Source organism: Megalobrama amblycephala, linkage group LG5 (genome assembly GCF_018812025.1).
Source record: "Megalobrama amblycephala isolate DHTTF-2021 linkage group LG5, ASM1881202v1, whole genome shotgun sequence".
NCBI lineage: Eukaryota > Metazoa > Chordata > Actinopteri > Cypriniformes > Xenocyprididae > Megalobrama > Megalobrama amblycephala.
This window is the reverse complement of record NC_063048.1, coordinates 9,660,514-9,682,930: the sequence shown is the minus strand read 5'-3', so window position 1 is coordinate 9,682,930 and position 22,417 is coordinate 9,660,514. Positions and strand designations below refer to the sequence as shown.

General features: G+C 39.9%; 1 protein-coding gene across 1 annotated transcript; it reads right to left on the bottom strand.

Annotated features, from left to right (window-relative positions):
* Positions 1-3,808: 3,808 nt before the first annotated feature.
* On the bottom strand, positions 3,809-22,022 carry LOC125268428 (tripartite motif-containing protein 16-like). The gene is made up of 6 exons (XM_048190622.1): positions 21,410-22,022; positions 20,415-20,510; positions 20,096-20,329; positions 13,637-13,828; positions 13,468-13,501; positions 3,809-4,514 (listed from the first exon to the last, which is right to left on the bottom strand). The coding sequence occupies exons 1-6, from the start codon at positions 21,980-21,982 to the stop codon at positions 3,982-3,984; spliced, it is 1,662 nt and encodes a 553-aa protein (XP_048046579.1). The 5' UTR covers positions 21,983-22,022; the 3' UTR covers positions 3,809-3,981.
* Positions 22,023-22,417: the final 395 nt, after the last annotated feature.

Here is a 22,417-nt window from a genome sequence, read left to right as displayed (position 1 = left end):
GTCTCTGAGCTCTTCAGGCAGTTCCTTTGACCTCATGATTCTCATTTGCTCTGACATGCACTGTGAGCTGTAAGGTCTTATATAGACAGGTGTGTGGCTTTCCTAATCAAGTCCAATCAGTATAATCAAACACAGCTGGACTCAAATGAAGGTGTAGAACCATCTCAAGGATGATCAGAAGAAATGGACAGCACCTGAGCTAAATATATGAGTGTCACAGCAAAGGGTCTGAATACTTAGAACCATGTGATATTTCAGTTTTTCTTTTTTTAATAAATCTGCAAAAATGTCAACAATTCTGTGTTTTTCTGTCAATATGGGGTGCTGTGTGTACATTAATGAGGAAAAAAAATGAACTTAAATGATTTTAGCAAATGGCTGCAATATAACAAAGAGTGAAAAATTTAAGGGGGTCTGAATACTTTCCATACCCACTGTATATAATTGTGTTCATCAGAAAGAAGAAAGTCATACACACCTACAGTATGATGCCTTTGTAGGAACTGTGGTCGAACCAGACAAATGAATCATTCAGATGATTCTTTCAAAACATATTTCTAATTTAGAATCAAGGTTCCGGCTCCGGCCCGTCTGCAGATAAAGCCAGGCTGATTTTTTTTTTTTTACGACACATGCTTCCTGATAGCAGAAGCGACATACCAAAGGGTCACCCAAGAAGACAAAGTTTCTTTGATCATCAGAGCAAAGAAACAGAGAGACAACGCAGACCCTTTTGTTTCCTTACTTCACAGGAAAGCCAAAGAGACTGTTGAACAAATAAAACTGCTTCAAAATTGTTCCAACAATTTTAACGGACTTATCAAACATCTTTTCACTACATACATTTTGCATTATGTGTCCACAAGTACTACCTGTAAACAGTTAGGCTTTAGAACACTCACAATTCATGTAAATGTGTTAACTCTTGACTGAATGACTGAAAGTATGCCTTATTTGGACTTAATTTGATTCTTTCCCCCTTTCCTATATCCTGACTTGAATGAAATCTGTTTAAAATGTATTGTATTCCATTTAATAGAAATTACGTTAAAATGGCACTCTCTGCTGAAGCAGAAACAGGATGTAACACTTATGTTTTATTGGGGGCAGAGGAAGGCCCTCTTGAAACAGGACAATGTCTGATTGGCCAGGACTCCTCAGAGGGGTGACAAACAACTAAGTTTAAATGATCATATTGCAAGATAGTGAACGGGAGAAGTTGGTTAGTAAACGAGAAAGGAGTTGGTTCTGTTCTGGGAAGAGAAGCCAAGACAAGTACCAAGAACAATGGAGTAACAAGAAGAACAGACAAGCCACTCATTCAAGCCATCCAACTCACTCACTTTTCTTTTCTTTTACTTAATTCTCCTTTACCGCTGAAAGTCTCGTGTCCTAAGTTTCGCCGCAAAGTTCAACCAACGACTTTGGCCGCTTCAACTCCAGCGACAAAGAGATTTCCTTTCATTGTTCCACACGGACCTGATCTGGACCAATCATCGACTTGGGAAACCCTCCTCTGCACGACGAGGGAAATTCACCTTTAAGTCAACGCAAGCAAGTACCTCCAGAGGAAAACTGAACTGGTGCATTTAGATGAATGATTCATGGTTCGTTCAGGTCTTTGAAATGCATTGATAGGAATTCTGTTAATCAGATCACTCTCTCTCTCTCCCTCTCTCTCTCTTTCAAAACTCTTTCTCTCTCATTTCCTTCTTACTGCAACGCGCGCGTGTGTGTGTGTATGTGCGTGCCTTTGTGTTAGCTTAGTTTGTGTAAGAATAAATAAAATCTCTTGTAGATTTTAAAAAGAAAGTGTCTTGTATTATGTGCTTTATGATTTAATGTCTTAAACTGTGATCAAGCTACCTGCTTTAATCAGGGTTTTCACGATTGTTGGATATTTATATCCGTTACAAGAGCTTATTACGGCTCGAGCAAATGAACGCTGGACGAATCAGTTGCTCGGTCGTAATCTAAACAACTCTTTATTCATTTGAGCTAATTTTACTTCCTAGGGTGTTTTCCCTACACCTTGATGGTGAGTAAAGCTTGAGGTAATTTTCATTTTAAAGTGAACTAATCCTTTGTCGTTTATCGTTAATATAATTATATTAATATATATATCCTGCCAGACCACCTTCTGCATTCTGTAAGCTGTAGGACATAGCGTAAGCATTTTGAACTGCGAGAGTTTTACACTTTCTTAGTAAGTTGAATACAGAAGGTGGTGTAGGGAATTTTACAGTTAAAGACCCAAAGACCAGATATGATGAATGAAGACCCGGAGTCAGAGTTTAAAATAATAAATTAAAGAAAATTTTACTGATGAATAGTTTGCACTTTCATCAGCAGAAGCTAGCTTCAAGTCTCACGCGAGTCTTCGGCCGCTCTGCAAACATTCACATTTCCACAACAATTATACTCTAACAAGAGTCTACTAACTACATTATTACTTTGGTTAAACAGATTCTGATTGGTTAAGAAAAAAAGACAAAATTAGTAATCTTCCACACATGGTCATCAGGACCTGTACAGAACACTTAGCGCACATACACAGATACACATGATTCACACCTTCTTCAAGGTTGAAGTTGGCCCAGGCTTTAACTATAAACAGGAAAGATTCCCAAAACATACTGATAAGCTGTACTTTTCTCTAAGTGTGTAACGAAGGGTCAGAAGCCATGGGATCCATGTGCAGCTTTATTGTAGACAATCATAGTATAACAGGTAAGGGTAAATCACCGGCAACAACAGTATCACAGACAAGGCAGAATCGTAACGAAGGGACAGGCATAGGGTCAGGGCTGGCAGCAGACAGAACTAGTGGTATCCAGATAAACAGGCTAGGAGTCAGATGGGCAGGCAGCAAGACGTCGTAACAGAATAAACAATCCAAGGTCGTACACGGGAAAACCATACACATGGGAAAACGCTCAGAAATGTCAGCCGTGGCAAAACAAGACTTTGCGGTGTGTGTGTGTGTGTGTGAGAGTGAGAGTGTTTTATAGTCCACCAGGAGGGGATCAGGTGTGCGCGTCATCAGCGCCAGGCAGTGGGTTATGGGAAATGAAGTCCGGATGAATTTAGTACTCCAGTGACAGAACCCTCAGGTGGTGATCAGAGGGAGCCACAGAGGCCGCATTCGTGACACAGTGAGAGGTACAGACAATATTCATCATTATTCTCTAGTGTTTAAAGCCAGATATCTGACCTTAGAACTTGTTAAATATGAATATTTTTCTTACACAAACGCATTGCTTCAGAAGGCCTTTTTCACCCCTGGAGTCGTGTGGAGTACGTTTATGATGGATGGATGCACTTATTTGAGCTTCAAACTGGTGGTTTCCGTGCACTGCCATTATAAGCATCAGAGTGATTATTAATATAACTCCTATTGTATTCATCTGTTAACTTCTGGTCTCCGTGTGTTGAAGGGGCCTGGTAGTGACTTTGTCGCATTTAAGTTTAGCCAAGTAATTTTTGTAATAGCATTCACTGTGTTATCAAAAGGTGTGTTGAAGTTATGAAATGGCCATGACGTTTCTTGCTAGAAGAGTTTGCATGCCAAGTACAGTAAAATGGTATCACTATACCATAGTGAGTTATAGTAATGTGGCAATCTCTACCATGGTAATCTGTGTACAGTATGGCATACATACTGACTGTAATGTAAAGTGCTGTATTTGATGCCATCTGTCTCTCTTCTTCTGATGTATTTCGCTGATCAAGTCTGATGTTATAGTCATTGACTGTTTCCCTGCCAAAATTCATATCTCTCTGTCACACACTCTGATCTCAGTGTCTATATGAGGATTCATTACACACATTTATTCTGACATGTTATTTCACTGACAGAAGTTCAGCTGTAGTATTAATATAAAGAAGAGAAAATAAGAGACTCTATAACTTCTCAGTTACTGATTCATCATGAGCTCAAAGCATTATGGGTAGAATCTCTCTACAGTCTATTCTGATTCATCAACACAGTTTCACTGAAGATCCAGTATAATAAACACCAAACCCAGGATAGAGCGGTTGAGTGAATGTGGTCTGGACTGTGTGGATGAGGCTCATTGTGTCTCCAGAGATGCTGTAGAAGGACAGAGTTCCTGCACTGTGATCCACATACACTCCTATTCTATTGATGATGGACTTTACTGGGAGTTTAGTCCATATGTTATTGTGTCGGAATGAGTAACTGGAGGAAGAGCAGATCAAACTCCAGGACTGATCATTATATCCAAACCCACACTCATTACCCGATCCCTTCCTGCTGATGCTCTTATATGACACTGATATATACACATAATTATTCCCACTCCACTCAATCTCCCAGTAACAGCGTCCACACACACTCTCTCTACACAACACCTGAAGATTATATCCATCAAATCTGTCTGGATGATCAGGATACGGCTGCTCTGTGTTAGTGTAAGTAATCACTCTGTTCCTCTCAGACAGACAGAGAAGTTTATTCACTGTGTTCAGATCCAGATTGAGTTGATGGGAATCTGATGGAGATAAAACACATCAGAATCAGGGAATTATGAATCTGATCTTTTAATGTTTCTGAACTCTTCATGATCAATATATCATCAGTGTCTCAGTATAGTTAATCAGATATCCTGTGAAAATCATCATTTACATCAGTGGATCACAACATTTTTTTTATTAATGTTGGTTATTATTCTGTGTTTATTATAATTTAAAGGCCTATCATTAAAATGACACCATTCAAATGTTTGAGGTCAGTATGATTCTTTTTTTTTTAACTGATAGTTTAATTCACCATTAAATTAATTCAATAATGAGTGTAATAATGCAATTTACAAGTTTTAATCATTGTAGGTCTATTATTGGTGATTTTGAACTTTCTTCAAATTTCTATCTGTTTACCCAAAGATTAAAGAGACTTGATACAAAATCCAGTTTAGCATAAATCCATAGTGGAATTTTCCCAGAAGATCTTTCAGTTTCTTACTTTTCTGAAACTCTTGAAGAGCTTTTTTTTTCTACTGTGATTTTACCTCTAATATTGTCTGTTAATATATAATATTGAATGTTTTTAATTGGCTTTCAGTGAAAAATAATCATATTTATTCATTAGTTTTAGAAGATTTCCTGTTTTTGAAGAATATATTGAATCCCCAGTTTAGTGCTGTCCTGATTCACATCTTTGTTAAAGTTCATTCCATTTTAACTCTCTGGAGTCTGAGGCTGATTTGGGGCTTGGAGTAGTTTTGACATGCCCTGACATTTGTGCTTTTTTCAGTTGTTCATAAACATATTAATGACAAAAGTGTCATTACACTGTATTCAGCACAAACTAGGCTACAATAATATGTGAGGAACATGTATGTACATGTTTGTATTTTTGAAGGAATAATGTTTATGCGTGGTTATTGAAAAAACAAAAAACTTAAGTCACTGAAATAAGGCCAAAAAAAAAAAAAGTATATTAAATCTGTGTTCACAAGACTTCTGGGTATTGGAGGTTGTAGACTAGAGTTTTTGCTTCAGAATTATGTAAAAATTATGCTGCCTATTCCTTCATATAAAACAATATATTGATTTAGTTTTTGTAAGACACTTTTTGTCAAGAAACACAGTATGTGTGGAGGTGTGAATCATCATGAATAATGGGTCATTTACACCTGAGAAGACAAAAGAATCGCATAATAATGACCTGAAATTACTTGCATATTAAGGAGGCCTTTCAGTCAGGTAGGCTGTGAAAACAACCCTCTGTAATAATGTCTCAGCTCATCATAAACAGCAATACTGTGAAATATTATTACAATTTAAAATAATGGTATTCTATTATATTCTTTAAAATATAATGTATTTCTGTGATGCAAAGTGTCTGAACAATTATTTACCTCTATGGCATTTCATATAGGCTTTTAGCTTAAAAGCATGCACATTTGGAGAAATATTGATGGATTCTTATATATTTATGTCAATTTTCTATACTGAGGAGTAATATTTATTCAATATTTATTGTCATCACTATGAGCACTGGATACTGTGTTTTCAATTCATACTTGCAGCCGGAGGGCGCTCTGTACACCTTTAGGCCACAAATTTATATAAAGAAGAAAAAGAACCAGGAACTAACGGCATGTCTTCTAGAGATCGCTAACCATGGCTTTAACATCCAAATAAGCACTTTTCAAGACAATAAATACACGATTGAGACAATGCATACAAGTATTGACTCAGAATTTGCGTCTGAATAGCGATCCCTCCGTGGGCGTGGCCGCATTAGTGGATAATGAGCTGAATCACGGACTTCTGACATTACTCTCTTTTCATACAGATTACATAAACACAGAATGTTTGTTTTCGATTTGACTTGCACGATTTAAAACCTGACAGTTCAACATTTCTTTAGACATAAGTGTCTTTTTTTTGTCATTAGTATTCATAGTTACAGTTCATTTTCTGAGAACTATCAGATTGGACTTCGTTCAGAGGGAGACGAGAGATCACGCATCATGTTAGTTTTCTTTATTTTACAAAAAGCACAACATTGTGTTTTTACTCTGATTATACACAAATAAAAGAAGACATTCTATAGTTTCAATTGATATATTACTTATGTCTCTATGACAAGAAATGACGGAGTATTTTAAGTCTGTTTTGCTGCAATGTGAAAAAAAACCTGCAAAACGCGCCGGCGCGTTTTCAGACCTCAGGGAGTTAAAGGTGCTAAAGAGGATGTTTTGTTTTATACATTTTTGCAATATTACTTGAAACTGTCTTTACTAACTGATAAAAGACTATTTATTAGGTGCACTGAAAGGAATAATCTTAATATACATCATCTGTGCACGAGGTAGGGCCTTAAAAACATCAGCCAATCATTTACGCGATCATCGCGTAAACGATTGGCCCTCTGGCTTGTCAATCACTGCCGTGACGTTCCTTGTGAGAGACGTGCGCGGATTGGCCCTCTGGCTTGTCAATCACTGCCATGACGTTCCTTGTGAGAGACGAGTGCGGCTGCGCGCTCCAGTAACTTTCCACACTCTGCAGGCGCCGCATGCAATGTTTTTGTCAGGAGACAGGAGTAACAACTGCAGATTATGAGTTACCTGTGGTGAGTCCGACATAATGAATCCACTAACACAACACAGCGAATGCCGGTGGTAAACACTCGTGTTCTAATACGAGTGTTTACGAGTTTTGGGAGGCGTTCCTTCAAAGGAGGGGGGTTGTTCTTACGCATGCGCTCATTTCAAAAACTCCGTAACAGTCTTTGGTTTCTCAGTCGACGAAAAGATCCTCTTTAGCACCTTTAAATCTTTTTAGGCCACGTACACACTGTAAGTTTCATGAGTGACAACCATTTAAATGCATTTTCGTTACATGTGTGTACGGAACACGACTCACTTTCGAAAATGCGATGATTGACAGCTTGGAAACCATAGCGACGTTCTGGCGTCTCTCGTGTTTGACGTTGTCAACAATGTATCTGTTATCGTGACCAAAGTAATATTAAAGTGACAAAACACTTGTTATTTTCAGCAATTTAACACACTAACGTTATACATTCAACGGAGGCGTCGTGTTTTGTTTATGCTTGTACAGCCTGTTTCACACAGAGCACTCTTTGTGTGTTGTCATGGTCACTCATTATAAGCTTTTTGGGCTTGTTGTTTAAGCTCATCTCATAAAGCCAACGGGTTTATTGAGTTACTAAAGTGAGCAGACATGAATCGCGATATTTTGGTCTTATTTTCAGCATAAAGCATGGATTTATTACAGTTTATTACGGGCTTATTCTTGTTCGCTGATTTTTCTAGCAAGATCTGGCAACTCGAATGAGAAAAGGCTTGTGCTTTCCCTGTGATTGACCGCACATACAGAAGACACATCTTCTACGATGAAGGTTAAAAAAACGTCATTAACAACCAGTTGTTCAGTTTGGTTCTGTACACACTGCATAGAATTTCTGTAAATGCGGTTGTCAGTACCTGTATTTTTCGCGAGTTAACGCGGTTATCACTCCCGTATTTTAATGAACTGTGTGTTTACGGAACGCGATTAAGCACTAAACGGTGAACTGACAACCGAATTTAGCTGCAGTGTGTACGTGGCCTTATTTCATACTTCCAGTGCCAGTATACACTTCTATTTCTTTACCTTTAGTGTTCCTTGTGTACCGGCACTTCCGACATGTGTTATATTGTGTCTGAATGCTAAATGCAGAAGTTTTTTTCACTGGAAGTTCAGCAGCTGCACTACAGAAAGCTGACAGAAACACTAAAGTAAATAGTTGTTGCTATGGAAATGAAAAAGTCTATTCTGGTCACACTGGAGTAAACTGGCAGGTCCCACTCTGACGTGAACGGCGCTACATGTCGTGTCACCACAAAAGCACATACAACCCATTATAATCAATGATTCTGTCTACAATAGACACGTATCAACTGTAAATGGATGCTATGTTCAATTTCTGACGCAATCCGAGCACTTTTTGCAGGTAATTACAAGTTTGTAAATCTTTGGCATTTACATGCCTTTAACAAACACCTCCCAAGAACACCTCAACATCCCCTAATGTTCTCTGAACGGCCCGTTGAGAAACGCTAATTTACATGATCAACTATAACACTGTCAAGTTTCCTTTACCTTCTACTGGAAGAACGCCCCGGGTTACTTCACTGCAACCCTGTTCCCTGAAAAGGCAGGAACAAGAAGCTGCGCTTTATACAGTGCTTTGGGAACGTCTTTAGTCGTGACCAGCTGTGAATATATGTGTAAAACAACGTCAATGAAATTGACCTATATTTATAGCCTTGCGTGACATCATTGGAATGCGTCTTGAATGAGGCTATAATTAGATGTGCCACCTGTACATCAGCAGATATTTTGTCTGAAGAGAATCCAGGGACATCTCAGTGCGGCAATGAAGCGCAGCTTCTCATTCCCGCCTTTTCAGGGAACAGGGTTACAGTGAAGTAACCCGGGGCGTTCCCTTTCAAAGGCTACACTCTAAGCTGTGCTTTATACAGCGCTATGGGAATGAGAATACCCACGCCACAGCACTGTGTGTCCGGACCCCCTGGCTGTGAAGTGTGTCACAAAGCGCAGAAAGTCTCAGACACTAGCTTGCGATGTTCACTCAAGGACGCAAGAGCCCGGAGTAACATGAACATCCAAACTATAAAACCTGTGAATGTGTGCAGTGAGGACCAACCTGCCGCATCACACACATGTTGCAAGGGAGCGCCCCCTGCCAAAGCTCTAGAAGGGGCAATTCCCCTGGTGGAATGAGCCCTGATACCCGTTGGCGAAGTGTGACCATGCGCCTCATAGGCAAGGGCAATAGCATCTCTCACCCAATGTGACATGGTCTGTTTCATGGCGGCCGCACCCCTGTTATGGCTGCCATGACAAACAAACAAATGCTCTGACTTACACTACTGGCTGGTGCGGTGGACATAAGTCTGAAGAGCACGGACTGGACACAGTCTGTGAAGTCTCTTCTGATCCGGCGTTGTGAACGCCGCAGGGCAGAAGGCTTTGAGAGTGACTGGATGCAAGGTCGAGGAAGGTACCTTCGGCAGAGAGTCAGGATGAGGATGCAAAATAGCTTTCACCATTCCTGGGGAAAAATCTAAGCAGGATGGCACAATGGACAGAGCCTGCAGATCCCCAATTCTTTAGGGAAGTTATAGCCATGAGAAAAAACATTTTTAGAGTTAACAGCTTATCAGAAACTGACTCTAATAGTTCAAAGTGGGTCAACCAGGCCCTTCAGGACTATATCTAGGTCCCTTGAAGGGGTCCTGGTTCTAGGAGGAGGCCTAAGCCGCCTGGCCCCTCGAACGAAGCGAGAGAGCAGGACATGCTTGCCCATAGGCACCCCATCAACCAGAGTGTGGCAAGCCGAAAGAGCAGCCACATAAACCCTGAGAGTGGCAGGGCATGCGCCTATTGATAATTTCCCTGCAGAAAATCCAGAACTGTAACAATCTGGCAGTTAATTGGATCTACATTGTGTGCAATACACCATCTTCCAAAGACACCCCATTTGTTGGCAAAACTTTATTTAGTGGAGAGAGCCCTAGCATTTAATGGTCTCAATAACATCAGGTAAAAGCCTGTGTCCCTCAGTTGGTTCCCCTCAGGGGCCAAACATGAAGGTTTCACATCTCTGTCAGGGGATGAAATATTGTCCCCTGCACCTGAGACAAAAGGTTTCTCCTCTTCGGTATCGCCATTCCATTCAGCCAACGTGGCGCTATCAGAAAGAGGCAAGTCCCTTGTTGGCGAAATTTGGCTAGAACTCCTGGGAGCACAGAAACCTGGGTGGTAAGAAACCTGGGAGGAAGCTGGGTGACTCCGAAAAGAAATAGAGTGGACATTGCGCAGACTGTTGGGGTGCGAAGAGGTCCATCTGTTTCATAAAATCTTTACCAGATTTGTATGACTACCTCGGATGGAGTTTCTACTCCCCCGTCGGTATGCTCTGTCTGGATAGATATCTGGGGATAAAAATCACCCTGAGGGACAGGAACTTGTCCTGAGCCCAGAGCAGATGCGCTGCACTAGCCTGTCTAGACGTCGCAAACGCAGTCCACCCTAGCGAGTCCATTAGAGGCTACTGCAGTAATGTCCACCTGCACTAGGACATGCTAACCCCTTTACTGGTGGAGAAAGTACTTCAGGGCCAGAAATACAGCCATCAATTTGAGGCAATTGATGTGCCAATCGAGATGATGACCTCACCATATCCCTTTGGACTGGACAGCCACCTAAGGCCGCTCCCCAGCCCGTACGGGAAGCGTCTGTTGTTGGCATCTTGCAACATCAATGCATATAGAGTGGGACCCAAGGTAAAGAACCGGGGTCTGAGCCACATAGAAAGGGAACGAAGCCACAGCGCATAACCCTTACCATATCCATAAAGATGGATTTTAGAAAGTGCACGAAGCATTAGTGTGTACTTCCATAAACATGGATTTTATAAAGGGCACGAAGCACTCAGCGGGAATTGCTTTGACAAAACCTCTCGGCTCTGAGCCACAACTGAAATGTCTCATATGCAAGAGGCCCATAGGAATCACCGACCACCCTGAACAATGTCAGGCTAGGCCAAGATTGCACTGTTCTGCAGTATCAAGAAATGTTAGGTCTCATGGCATCAACCATGCCATGAGACCTAACATTTCTTGATACTGCAGAACAGTGCAATCTTGGCCTAGCCTGACATTGTTCAGGGTGGTTAGAATGGACTCGACTCGAGCGGGAGACAATTGTGCCCACATCGTGGTCGAATACCATACGACCCCTAAATATGTAATTTTCTGAGTAGGACAGATAACACTTTCTTCTCGTTTAGTCTCAACCCTAGAGAAACTAGATGGGCTAGTACGACATCTGTGTTATAACACCATTGTTTGTGACTGTGCTAGTATTAGCCAGTCATCCATGTAATTTAAAATGTGAATGGCCTGGAGTCACAATGGAGCCAGTGCTGCATCCATGCATTTTGTGTATGTGCAGGGGGGTAATAAGGCTAGGCCGAATGGAAGAACCCGATATTGGTAAGCTTCACCCCTGAAAGTGAACCTCAGGAGCCTCCTATATTGTGTCAATATTTCTATGTGAAAATATGCATCCTTGAGATCGATCATGACGAACCAATCGTGATGTTGGATTGTGACGCGATCATCTTTATGGTTAACATCTTGAACTTGAGAGCTTTGACTAAATGGTTTAAGCCTTGAGGATCTAAGATTGGACGCAGCCCCTCGTCCTTTGGGAACTAAGAAGTATCTGCTGTAGTAACCTGACTCTCTCTCTAGAGGGGGAAACATGCTCTATGGCCCCTTTCTTCAGAAGAGATTGCAGCTCTAATGACTGTAAAGTCGCTTGCCTCAGCTTCATGGTAGTGGAGCCCACGGCGTTGAAACCCGGAGGACGATGAATAAATTGGATTATGTTTCCTTTTTCTACTGTCTTTAGAACCCACGCAGAAATCCCTGGCAGTAGTTTCCACGCTGCCAAGTTGTCTGAAATGGGCACTAATTTTGATACTTCCCTTTGAGGGGATGTTAGATGTTCCGCGTCCTGATGTGTTCATCAACGGAAAACCTAACATTTCACTGAAAACCACTGTCCCCCGAAGCACCAGAGGTGGCGGGGAAGGAGGGTTTATGTGAAGATATTGAGAAGGGGAGGGTATTAGATATTATGAGGCTGCTGAGCATGACGAGCTGGTCCCCAGATTCACGAGGGGAAGCACAACTTGCCACAGTCTGCTTTTTAAGGCTTTCTTAGCAGGTCAGCCTGGTCCACCTGCAACACTGCCATAGTGTGCAGAGCAGTACCAGCCTGACACACTGATTGAAACGCCTTCCCACCAGTATGGATGTTATTATGCATAGCTTGGTGGGGAGTGCTGTCTCTTTAAGTGACTATGAGCTCCAGAGAAGAGATAGCTCGCAAGCGTCTCTTCAAACTGGAGCATCATTGTATAAATCACATGCCCTTGCACCCGCAATAGTCGAGCGAGTCGACGTCAAGGGTACAAAACACATTTATATTAGAAATGTTTGGGGTCTGCTTGTGTTTCACTGCATGAATGACCACCCAGAGCACTTCCCTTTTTTATCACGGGAGGAACGCTCAGAGATGGACAAACTTATATTCCATTCCATTTCCAACGGAAAACACTTCAGTGTCCTCTGCCCGAGCCGAAGAAGTGTCAAAGCACGCTTCGGTCTCGGTAAAAGGACATCACGGTCCGGACACAGAGAGAGAGCAATAAGGATGAACCCGTCTCTCGCTCCTCAGCCAGATCTCCACATGAGCCCCACGATCACATTGTGGGTGCTGACCCTTTGAAATAAGCAAAGCGAATGCAAAGCACTTCAACTGTGAACATTCCCAATGCTCGCACTCACCCTGTTACAACGCAATGGCAGCGTGCTCTTCCCCAAACCAACAAAACAATACTGGTGTGTGTCCGATTCGGAGATGGAACGCGAACACGGAGACACACACCGTTTGCTTTGTGCAGCAATGACTTTCTCTCAAATATATAATATCATATATTTGTGTTCACTTTTCACTTGTCAGACAGAGTTGAAAAAGGAACAAGGGGAGAGAAAGTTCTGCGCTTTGCCTGTCAAATCTAACTCCTAACAAAGTGATGAAGGAAGGAAAGAGTTTTAAGAGATGCTTCACACACACTTCACAGTATGGCCTCTGAAGACAAAAGACCTGCTGATGTACAGGTGGCACATCTAATTATAGCCTCACTCACGACACATTCCAATGACCTCACGCAAGGCTATAAATATAGGTCAATTTCATTAATGTTGTTTTACACATATATTCACAGCTGGTCACGACTAAAGAAGTTCCCAAAGCACTGTATAAAGCGCAGCTTAGAGTGTAGCCTTTGAAAGGGAACATGAACAAACTCAGAGTTTCTTAGTAACTTACATTGTAGGAAGTCGTTCCTGGTTCTGGGAACAATGTTGGTGAAAGTAACTGTGGAAATCAACAGACATGAAGAATTTAATTATCATGTCAAGAGAAAATGATCCCTGCATCCGTTCCTAAGACATTTCTAATATGATCTTCTACATGATATGAGATGATGGAGGATCATTTCTGAGAGCAGATGAATCTCCAGGACTTTACCTCTGTCAGAGATCTTCTTCAGCTCCTCTTTGCAGAAATCCTCCAGTTTGTCTCTCAGCTGACGGACAGATTCTCTCACAACATCAAAAGAGGAGAGAGAACTGAAGGGATCGTCATTTACGTCTGTAGATTCAGGAGGAGCTGAGAGAGACTGGAAACTCTACAGAAAACAGAAATCAAAGCTCATCACCTCCACACTTCAGCCAATAACCTGCACTACTGTCAGATTTAAGCAGCTCTTGTTGATCTTTAGTAACTTTCCTCAATCCAGCACTTTCACAGCATCAGCTTCATTCTTCTCATGTTCATTATATCATATTGAAGACTTCAGATGCAAAAGCCTCTAAGTGCCATCTGAAATGTTCTTCTAAAATGAGCATTTTTATCAAACTTGTATGTTTAGGTTCAGTAAATTCACTCTAATTGCAATGAAAAGGACCTTTTGCATCTGAAGTCATATATATATATTATACACACACTCTAAAAAATGGTGGGTTAAAAACAACCCAAGTTGATAATGGACAAACGATTGGGTTGTTTTAACCTGGCGGTTGGGTTAAAGGCTTACCCAACCTGCCTGGTAGTTTCATTTAACTCAACTATTGTTTAAAAATTATTATTGTTTGCTTAAAATTAACCCAAAATATGTTGGAGATGAACATTTATTAATACGTTTAATAAATGAACATTTATTGATAAGTTAAATGAATAATAATTAACCAATAAACATTTATTAATTTGCTTATTGCTTATTGCTTTTGATTATTATTGTTGCCTCTAGTAATTATTTGTCTGATTTTTCATTTCCAACCTATTTTAATTTCATTTTAAGCCAGCCATATAATCATTTTTAAACAATAGTTGGGTTAAATAAAACTGCCCAGTACGTTTAACCCGCTGGGTTAAAACAAACCAATCATAGGGTTTGTCCACTTACAATATAAGTGAATATATGTGAATTTTCTAGGAAATCACTTGATGATCAAACACCTGGCAATAACATGAATGAAACAGATCAAGAGCATCAATTGAGTCACATGAAAGGGTTGAGTAGATTTGATCAGGAAAAGCAGATCAAAAGCAACAAGTAGATTGATCATTATTTATAACTTTTGAGCAGTTAGTGGCTCTGAAATTCTCTTTGTGAAAGACTCTTTGTGGTTTAAATACGCTGAAGCATCACTTCCTGTTTGAGGACTTCACTGTCAAATTCATTAATGTGTTAATGAAAATTTTTATAAACGATTTCAGCAGGTTTGAAGATGACATAATTTTGGTAAACATTACTCAGAATTTTTAGTAAAAATAAAATAAAATAAAGAGATGATGGGAATTTTAGCTGGGTGAAACTTGTACCATCAGGTTAATGGATTTCCTCTTGTTGTAAAAAAAATAATAATTATAATAAATATTTATTTGGATTTATAATAAATCCAAATAAATAATATAGCTGCAAGCAGCAATTCGGGGCCAAGCCCCAGAAGGGGCAGTAGCGCAATACGGAGCAGGAAGAGCAAAAACAGCAGAAATTGAATGTACATGCTAAACAGCTCGTTCAGAAGGACAGGTGGAAATGAAATGAAAATTAATAGAAGTTCAGAGAATGAACACGGAATGAACTAAAAACACTTGTATCTCATTCAAGAGGAATAAAGATTAGTACAATGCTTATTTGGATAAAAAAGGTATCAAAATGACTCATTACACACAATTGTATAAAGGCACCCCACACGGGATTTGAACCCGAAACCTCCGTGTCCAATGTCCATTTCTCAACTCATTGCGCCACTGTGCAGGTGAATGTTGGCACACCTGCCGAAGTTCATTAGTTCATGTGAAAATGAACTCAAAATGAAGAATTTTTATAAAACTGCACTGAATGTTATATTTAATAACTACTTTAGATCATTCTGCAGCTCATCATGCTGTAGCGCAATACAGAGCAGGAAGAGGAAAAACAGCAGAAAATGAACAAACATGAAACAGCTGGTTCAGAATTACGGGCGAAAATGAACTCAGAACTTATGTACATAAGCTTAGATGAAAATGAACACAGCATGAAACAAAAAGCATTTATTTCTAATCCAAGAGGCAGTAAAGGAATCAAAACACACTATTTCATAAAACCGCTCCACCTGGGATTCGAACCCACTATCTTGGGGTGCAGAGCTCATCAGGTAACTGGCTTTACACATTGAGCTACTTGAGGATGCACATTCAACAATCTGTGGAAGAGAACTTTTAGTGTAAGAAAGAATTTACAAAAAAGCATTACTTAGCATGCTAACCATATTAGCATGCTAAGCTAACTTAATGCTAATGAAGCTCATGGTTAACTTGATAGCTGAAGAGCCACATTAAAGAGAATGACAACTGGTTAGCATGCTAAGCAATTAGCATGCTAAGCTAACTAGCATAAGACAACAAACACAAGCAAGGTCACATTCAGAGATGAATATCTTGGGAATGGTAGCGAATATCAAAAATCCGTTCAGTCATTTCTGTGCGGCTCGGTCCAAAGATCACCTGAGCTGATTTTGGACAAAATTGGACAAAAATTGTAGGAGGAGTAGTGAAAAAATGGAATACTGTACTTTTCAAAATGGCCACTACTGTACTGGGTGGAGTCTTAATGTAAGATATTGAATGTGATCAGTATGAAGAGAGGAATCAGTTGTATTGACATTCATTTTTCTGGAACAAAGGGTTCAAAAGTTATAACCTTTACAAAAGTGAATATTTGAACTGGTGGTGGCGCTATAGACTTAGTCCTAGATACTCCAAAGTTGGTCAAATTACTTTTAATTACTATCACTACAAGCATGCCAAATTTGATAATTTTCCTTCTTATGGTTCATTGATTACCATACAGGGGGAAGAAGAATAACTACGAATTTGGACATAAAGGAATTGCATGTGATAGCTTCAGATTAGACCAGTTTTAGGCAGAATGCCTAGAACAGACACAAGTTCTGCATCTTTTCCTGCCACAGTACCTCATGCGGTCTGGGCATGTGTCACACTGAGTTTCGAACCCACGATGCAGAGCATTCGGGATCCGTGGCGTAACACATTGAGCTAATCAGCCATGCAAGTTCATCAGTATGCTAAGCAGAGGTTTCAGTGTGAGAAAGAGTTCACAAAAAAAAAAGCTTCATAGCATGTTAACCATATTAGTATGCAAAGTTATTTAATGCCAACTAAGTTTTGGTTAACCTGTTGACTGAAGACCACATTAGAAAGAATAGCAATAGTTTAGCATGCTAAGCAATTACTGTGCTAAGCTAACTAGTATAAGACAACAAACACAAGCAAGGTCACATTCAGAGATGAATATCTCGGGAATGGTAGCGAATATCAAAAATCCGTTCAGTCATTTCTGTGCGGCTCGGTCCAAAGATCATCTGAGCTGATTTTGGACAAAATTGACCAAAATTTGTGGGAGGAGTAGCGAAAAAACTGTTTTTGATTTAATTCAATATGGCAGACAGGTACATTTAAGGAAAATGACAAATGACACATTGTCGGAATCGGCATAAGCCAGGGAATAAAATGACATAAAGCAGACAAATTTTGGATAATGTTTTCAAAAGTTATAAGCAATTTTGCAAAAATCATTATATCTGTGGAACACTAGGTGGCGCTGTGCTGAAACTTCTCATGTACCTTCAGGACACTCTGATGGTCATATGTACCAAATTTTGTGATGATATGTCAAATTGTTTAAAAGTTATTGCAATTTATGACAAAATTCAAAATGGCGGACACGTGGTTCATCCGATGTTGACGAATTCGATATCCTCGGATTCGGCATGGCACAGGGAATCCATAGACACCAAGATCTTGATTTTCTAATAAAGTGTTCAAAAGTTATTGGCCAAAATAGCCATTTTTCAGATCTCATGACCTGTAGGTGGCGCTGTTCCCAAATTTGGCATGGAACCTCAGATCATGGTCTTGATCAAGTGTACCAATTTTAGTTTTGATTGCTCAAAGTTTGGCCGAGATACAGCCTCTATAGCAATTTTGGGTCAACCTCGTTAACTTCGTGACATCATAACTTTTGAACAAAGATGAATAAAAAAAATCTGTTCAGTCATTTCTGTGCGGCTCAGACCAAAGATCACTTGATCAAAGTTTGGACAAAATTGGACAAATTTTGAAGGAGGAGTAGCGAAAAAAACGGAATACTGTACTTTTCAAAATGGCCACTACTGTACTGGGTGGAGACTTAATGTAAGATATTGAATGTGATCAGTATGAAGAGAGGAATCAGTTGTATTGACATTCATTTTTCTGGAACAAAGGGTTCAAAAGTTATAACCTTTACAAAAGTGAATATTTGAACTGGTGGTGGCGCTATAGACTTAGTCCTAGATACTCCAAAGTTGGTCAAATTACTTTTAATTACTATCACTACAAGCATGCCAAATTTGATAATTTTCCTTCTTATGGTTCATTGATTACCATACAGGGGGAAGAAGAATAACTACGAATTTGGACATAAAGGAATTGCATGTGATAGCTTCAGATTAGACCAGTTTTAGGCAGAATGCCTAGAACAGACACAAGTTCTGCATCTTTTCCTGCCATAGTACCTCATGCGGTCTGGGCATGTGTCACACTGAGTTTCGAACCCACGATGCAGAGCATTCGGGATCCGTGGCGTAACACATTGAGCTAATCAGCCATGCAAGTTCATCAGTATGCTAAGCAGAGGTTTCAGTGTGAGAAAGAGTTCACAAAAAAAAAAGCTTCATAGCATGTTAACCATATTAGTATGCAAAGTTATTTAATGCCAACTAAGTTTTGGTTAACCTGTTGACTGAAGACCACATTAGAAAGAATAGCAATAGTTTAGCATGCTAAGCAATTACTGTGCTAAGCTAACTAGCATAAGACAACAAACACAAGCAAGGTCACATTCAGAGATGAATATCTCGGAAATGGTAGTGAATATCAAAAATCTGTTCAGTCATTTCTGTGCGGCTCGGTCCAAAGATCATCTGAGCTGATTTTGGACAAAATTGACCAAAATTTGTAGGAGGAGTAGCGAAAAAACTGTTTTTCATTTACTTCAATATGGCAGACAGGTACATTTAAGGAAAATGGCAAATGATACATTGTCGGAATCGGCATAAGCCAGGGAATAAAATGACATGAAGCATACACATTTTGGAAAGTGTTTTCAAAAGTTATAAGCGTTTTTTGAAATAATCATTACATCTGTGGAACAGTAGGTGGCGCTGTGCTGAAACTTCTCAGGTACCTTCACGACCTTCTAAAGGTCATACATACCAATTTTTGTGAAGATATGTCAAATTGTTTAAAAGATATCGCAATTTATGACAAAATTCAAAATGGCGGACACGTGATACATCCAATATTGACAGAATCGGTATCGTCGGATTCGGCATGATCCAAGGAATCCATAGACACCAAGATCTTGATTTTCTGACAAACTGTTCAAAAGTTATTGGCCAAAATAGCCATTTTTCATATCTCATGACCTGTAGGTGGCGCTGTTCCCAAGTTTGGCATAGACCCTCAGACCATGGTTCTGATGAAGCGTACCAATTTTTGTTTCGATTGCTCAAAGTTTGGCCGAGATACAGCCTCTATACTAATTTCGGGTCGACCTCGTTAACTTCGTGACATCATAACCTTTGAACAAAGATGAATAAAAAAAATCTGTTCAGTCATTTCTGTGCGGCTCAGTCCAAAGATAATCTGATCAAAGATTGGACAAAATTGGACAAATTTTGAAGGAGGAGAAGCGAAAAAAACAAATACTGTACTTTTCAAAATGGCCGCTACTGTAATGGGTGGAGACTTAATGTAAGAAGTTGAATAGCATCAGCATGAAGAGACGAATCAGATGAACTAAATTTAATTTTTCTATGACAAACAGTTCAAATGTTAAAACCGTTAGAATGTTGAAATTTTGAACTGGTGGTGGCGCTATAGAGTTGGTTCTAGAGACTCCAAATTTGGTCCAATCACTATCATGAGCATCTCTACAACTGTGCCAAATTTCATCATTTTCTCATGTTCCGTTGATAGGGCTGCCATAGATCCCATTCGGGAGGAAGAATAATAAATAAAAGGGAAAACGTACAATTAAATAGGGGCTAAGCCCCTTCGGGGCTTGGCCCTAAAAGTTTAATTAGTGAAGTTTTGATCTGTTGATGTCTGGAAGCTCAATGTCTTTTCAGAAAAATGTTTCCTAAGAGATTTCCAGAGCTGAACTGTAAGTGCGTCTCTTTCGAAAGAAGAAGATCAGATGAGAGTCTGACTGATGATTATATAATAACCGAACACACAGATCAACACTTCAGTCAACGGCTCATTCTGCTCTCATGAAATGTTTCTCTGTGAGTCTCTTGCTCAAGTCCACTATGATCCTGTTCTTCTAGATCTCTGTTACCTGCAGGAAATGGATGTGATCCTGTGTGTGTGAAAGCTGCTCCAGCTCAGCGTCTCTCCTCCTCAGATCATTGATCTCCTGCTCCAGTCGCTCCAGTCGTCCTTCAGCTCGACTCACTGCAGTCTTTTCCTGATCTCTGATCCGCTGTGTGGCCTCAGAGCGGCTTCTCTCAATGGAGCGGATGAGCTCAGTGAAGATCCTCTCACTGTCCTCCACTGCTGTCTGTGCAGAGCGCTGTTAGGACACACATCACAATCACACAGGGGCTTCAGTAAGTCTGACTGAGACTTCTCAAACTTCTCTTCTTCTCCAGACTCACCTTATGAGACTCCACAGCCTCTCTCAGCTGCTGAAGATCTTTCTCTCTCTGCTGGATCCTCTGCTGGAACCACCTCTGCGTCTCCTTCAGCTCCTTCTGCAGCACAAACCAATAACAGGAGAAACATCACATAAATCATCAAGTAAACATATATGAATCCAGTATCAGTGAAGTGCTGAGATTGAGGGTTAAAGATCTTTCATGATAAGGTTATACAGTAGGTTCATTCATAAGTGTCAGCATTATATTCATAAATGCCCAGAAATGTAAATGCTTTCATTGTTTACTCATCCTCATGTCTTTTCAATCTTGTATGATTTTCTCTTGCAGAACACAAAAGAAGATATTCTGAATAATGTCTCTGTTTCTAGAGCCCAAATCAAATATGGTGACACGTCAATAACATCAAACCTCACTGGCTCATGCATGTTACATGACTTAACATGCCACCTTATTTGATTTTTATAATTGCATAAGAAAACTTAGATTTCTGCTAACCCTACTGGTCATTTTATATTCTACCGCTTAAATTTATTTTATTCAGTTTCTGAAGAACAGCGTGTCATTCCATCATATTAACAGCACTTAACGAGACACTGCCTGTAAGTAAAGTTAATTACTTTTTAACATTGTTATTATAGATTTATGCTATTATGTATGTTTATAAAGGATTACAGGTATATATAATTGTTTTCATAATACATCATTGTGAAATTCATAGTTCTGTTCATATTATAAAATATTTCTACTGCTTGAGGTCTTATTAAACATTTATCTCTCAGTATACAGTATGTACATTGTGTAAACATTTTGCATGATTATCTCATGTTGAATAATAAGTGGACTCAACATTTTTCATGTTTATTTAATCTTTTTAATTTATAGTTTTACACATTTTACTCAGAAAATCATTTGAACAACGCCTTCCTTTTGTCAAGACTTGTTCCTGAGTAGCGTTTAGCTTCCTGGTTATGAAGCCAGGACAAAGTTCATACCTGTTTCTCTGTCCTCTGTGCAGCAGTTAATACAGTGTCATGGTTTTTATGTTCATCCATTGTACACAGCAGACATATACACTTCTGATCAGTGCGGCAGAAAACCTCAAGGATCTTGACGTGTTTCTGGCAGATCATCTCCTGCAGTCGTCCAGTGGCTTCAGTCAGATTGTGTCTCTTTCCTTTAAAGAAGGTCTCATGTTGTTCAAGGTGATTCTGACAGTAAGAGTTCAGACACACCAGACAGGACTTGACGGCTTTGTGTTTTCTTCCAGTACAGACGTCACACTGCACATCTCCAGCTCCAGCGTAACAGTCAGCAGGAAGTTTAATCTTCTTCAGTTTCTCCACCATTTCAGCCAGAATGGTGTTTTCAGCTAAAGCAGGTCTTGGACTGAAGGTCTGTCTGCACTGAGGACAGCTGTAGACTCTCTTCTGATCCTCCTGATCCCAGCAGTCTGTAATACAGATCTTACAGTAACTGTGTCCACAGTGGATGGTCACTGGATCCTTCAGGAGATCCAGACACACTGAACACATGAACTCATCCTGAGAAATTTTGGCTTCTGCCATTTTATTGCATGAACACAGAGACAAGAACACCCAACAGCTCAACTACTCTTCAGTTTCAGTTTCTCTGAAGTCACGTGATTCCTGTTTCCTGGCTCTGTGTTTGACTAACGTGTGTAAAACAGGTGTGTCTGTAAAGCAGCTTCCTCATTCCTAGTCCTGAAGAGCCTCATTTCTGCTAGTTTTCATGTGTGTTCCCACACATATTGGGCATATTTATCAATCTATCTTAAAAACGAGCTCAGAATTTATCTCACGACAGGGTTACACTGTAAACCTAAATAAGTTAGACTAACTCAAAAAAATCTGAGGTCATCAGTTACATCAATATTTTTGAGTTATGATGTTCCCAGTTTCATAAAGACTAATTTTAAATAAATCAGATTCACTGGCAAGAGCTGAAGAACTTGTTTCACAACAGTGAAATTGCTGTTTCAG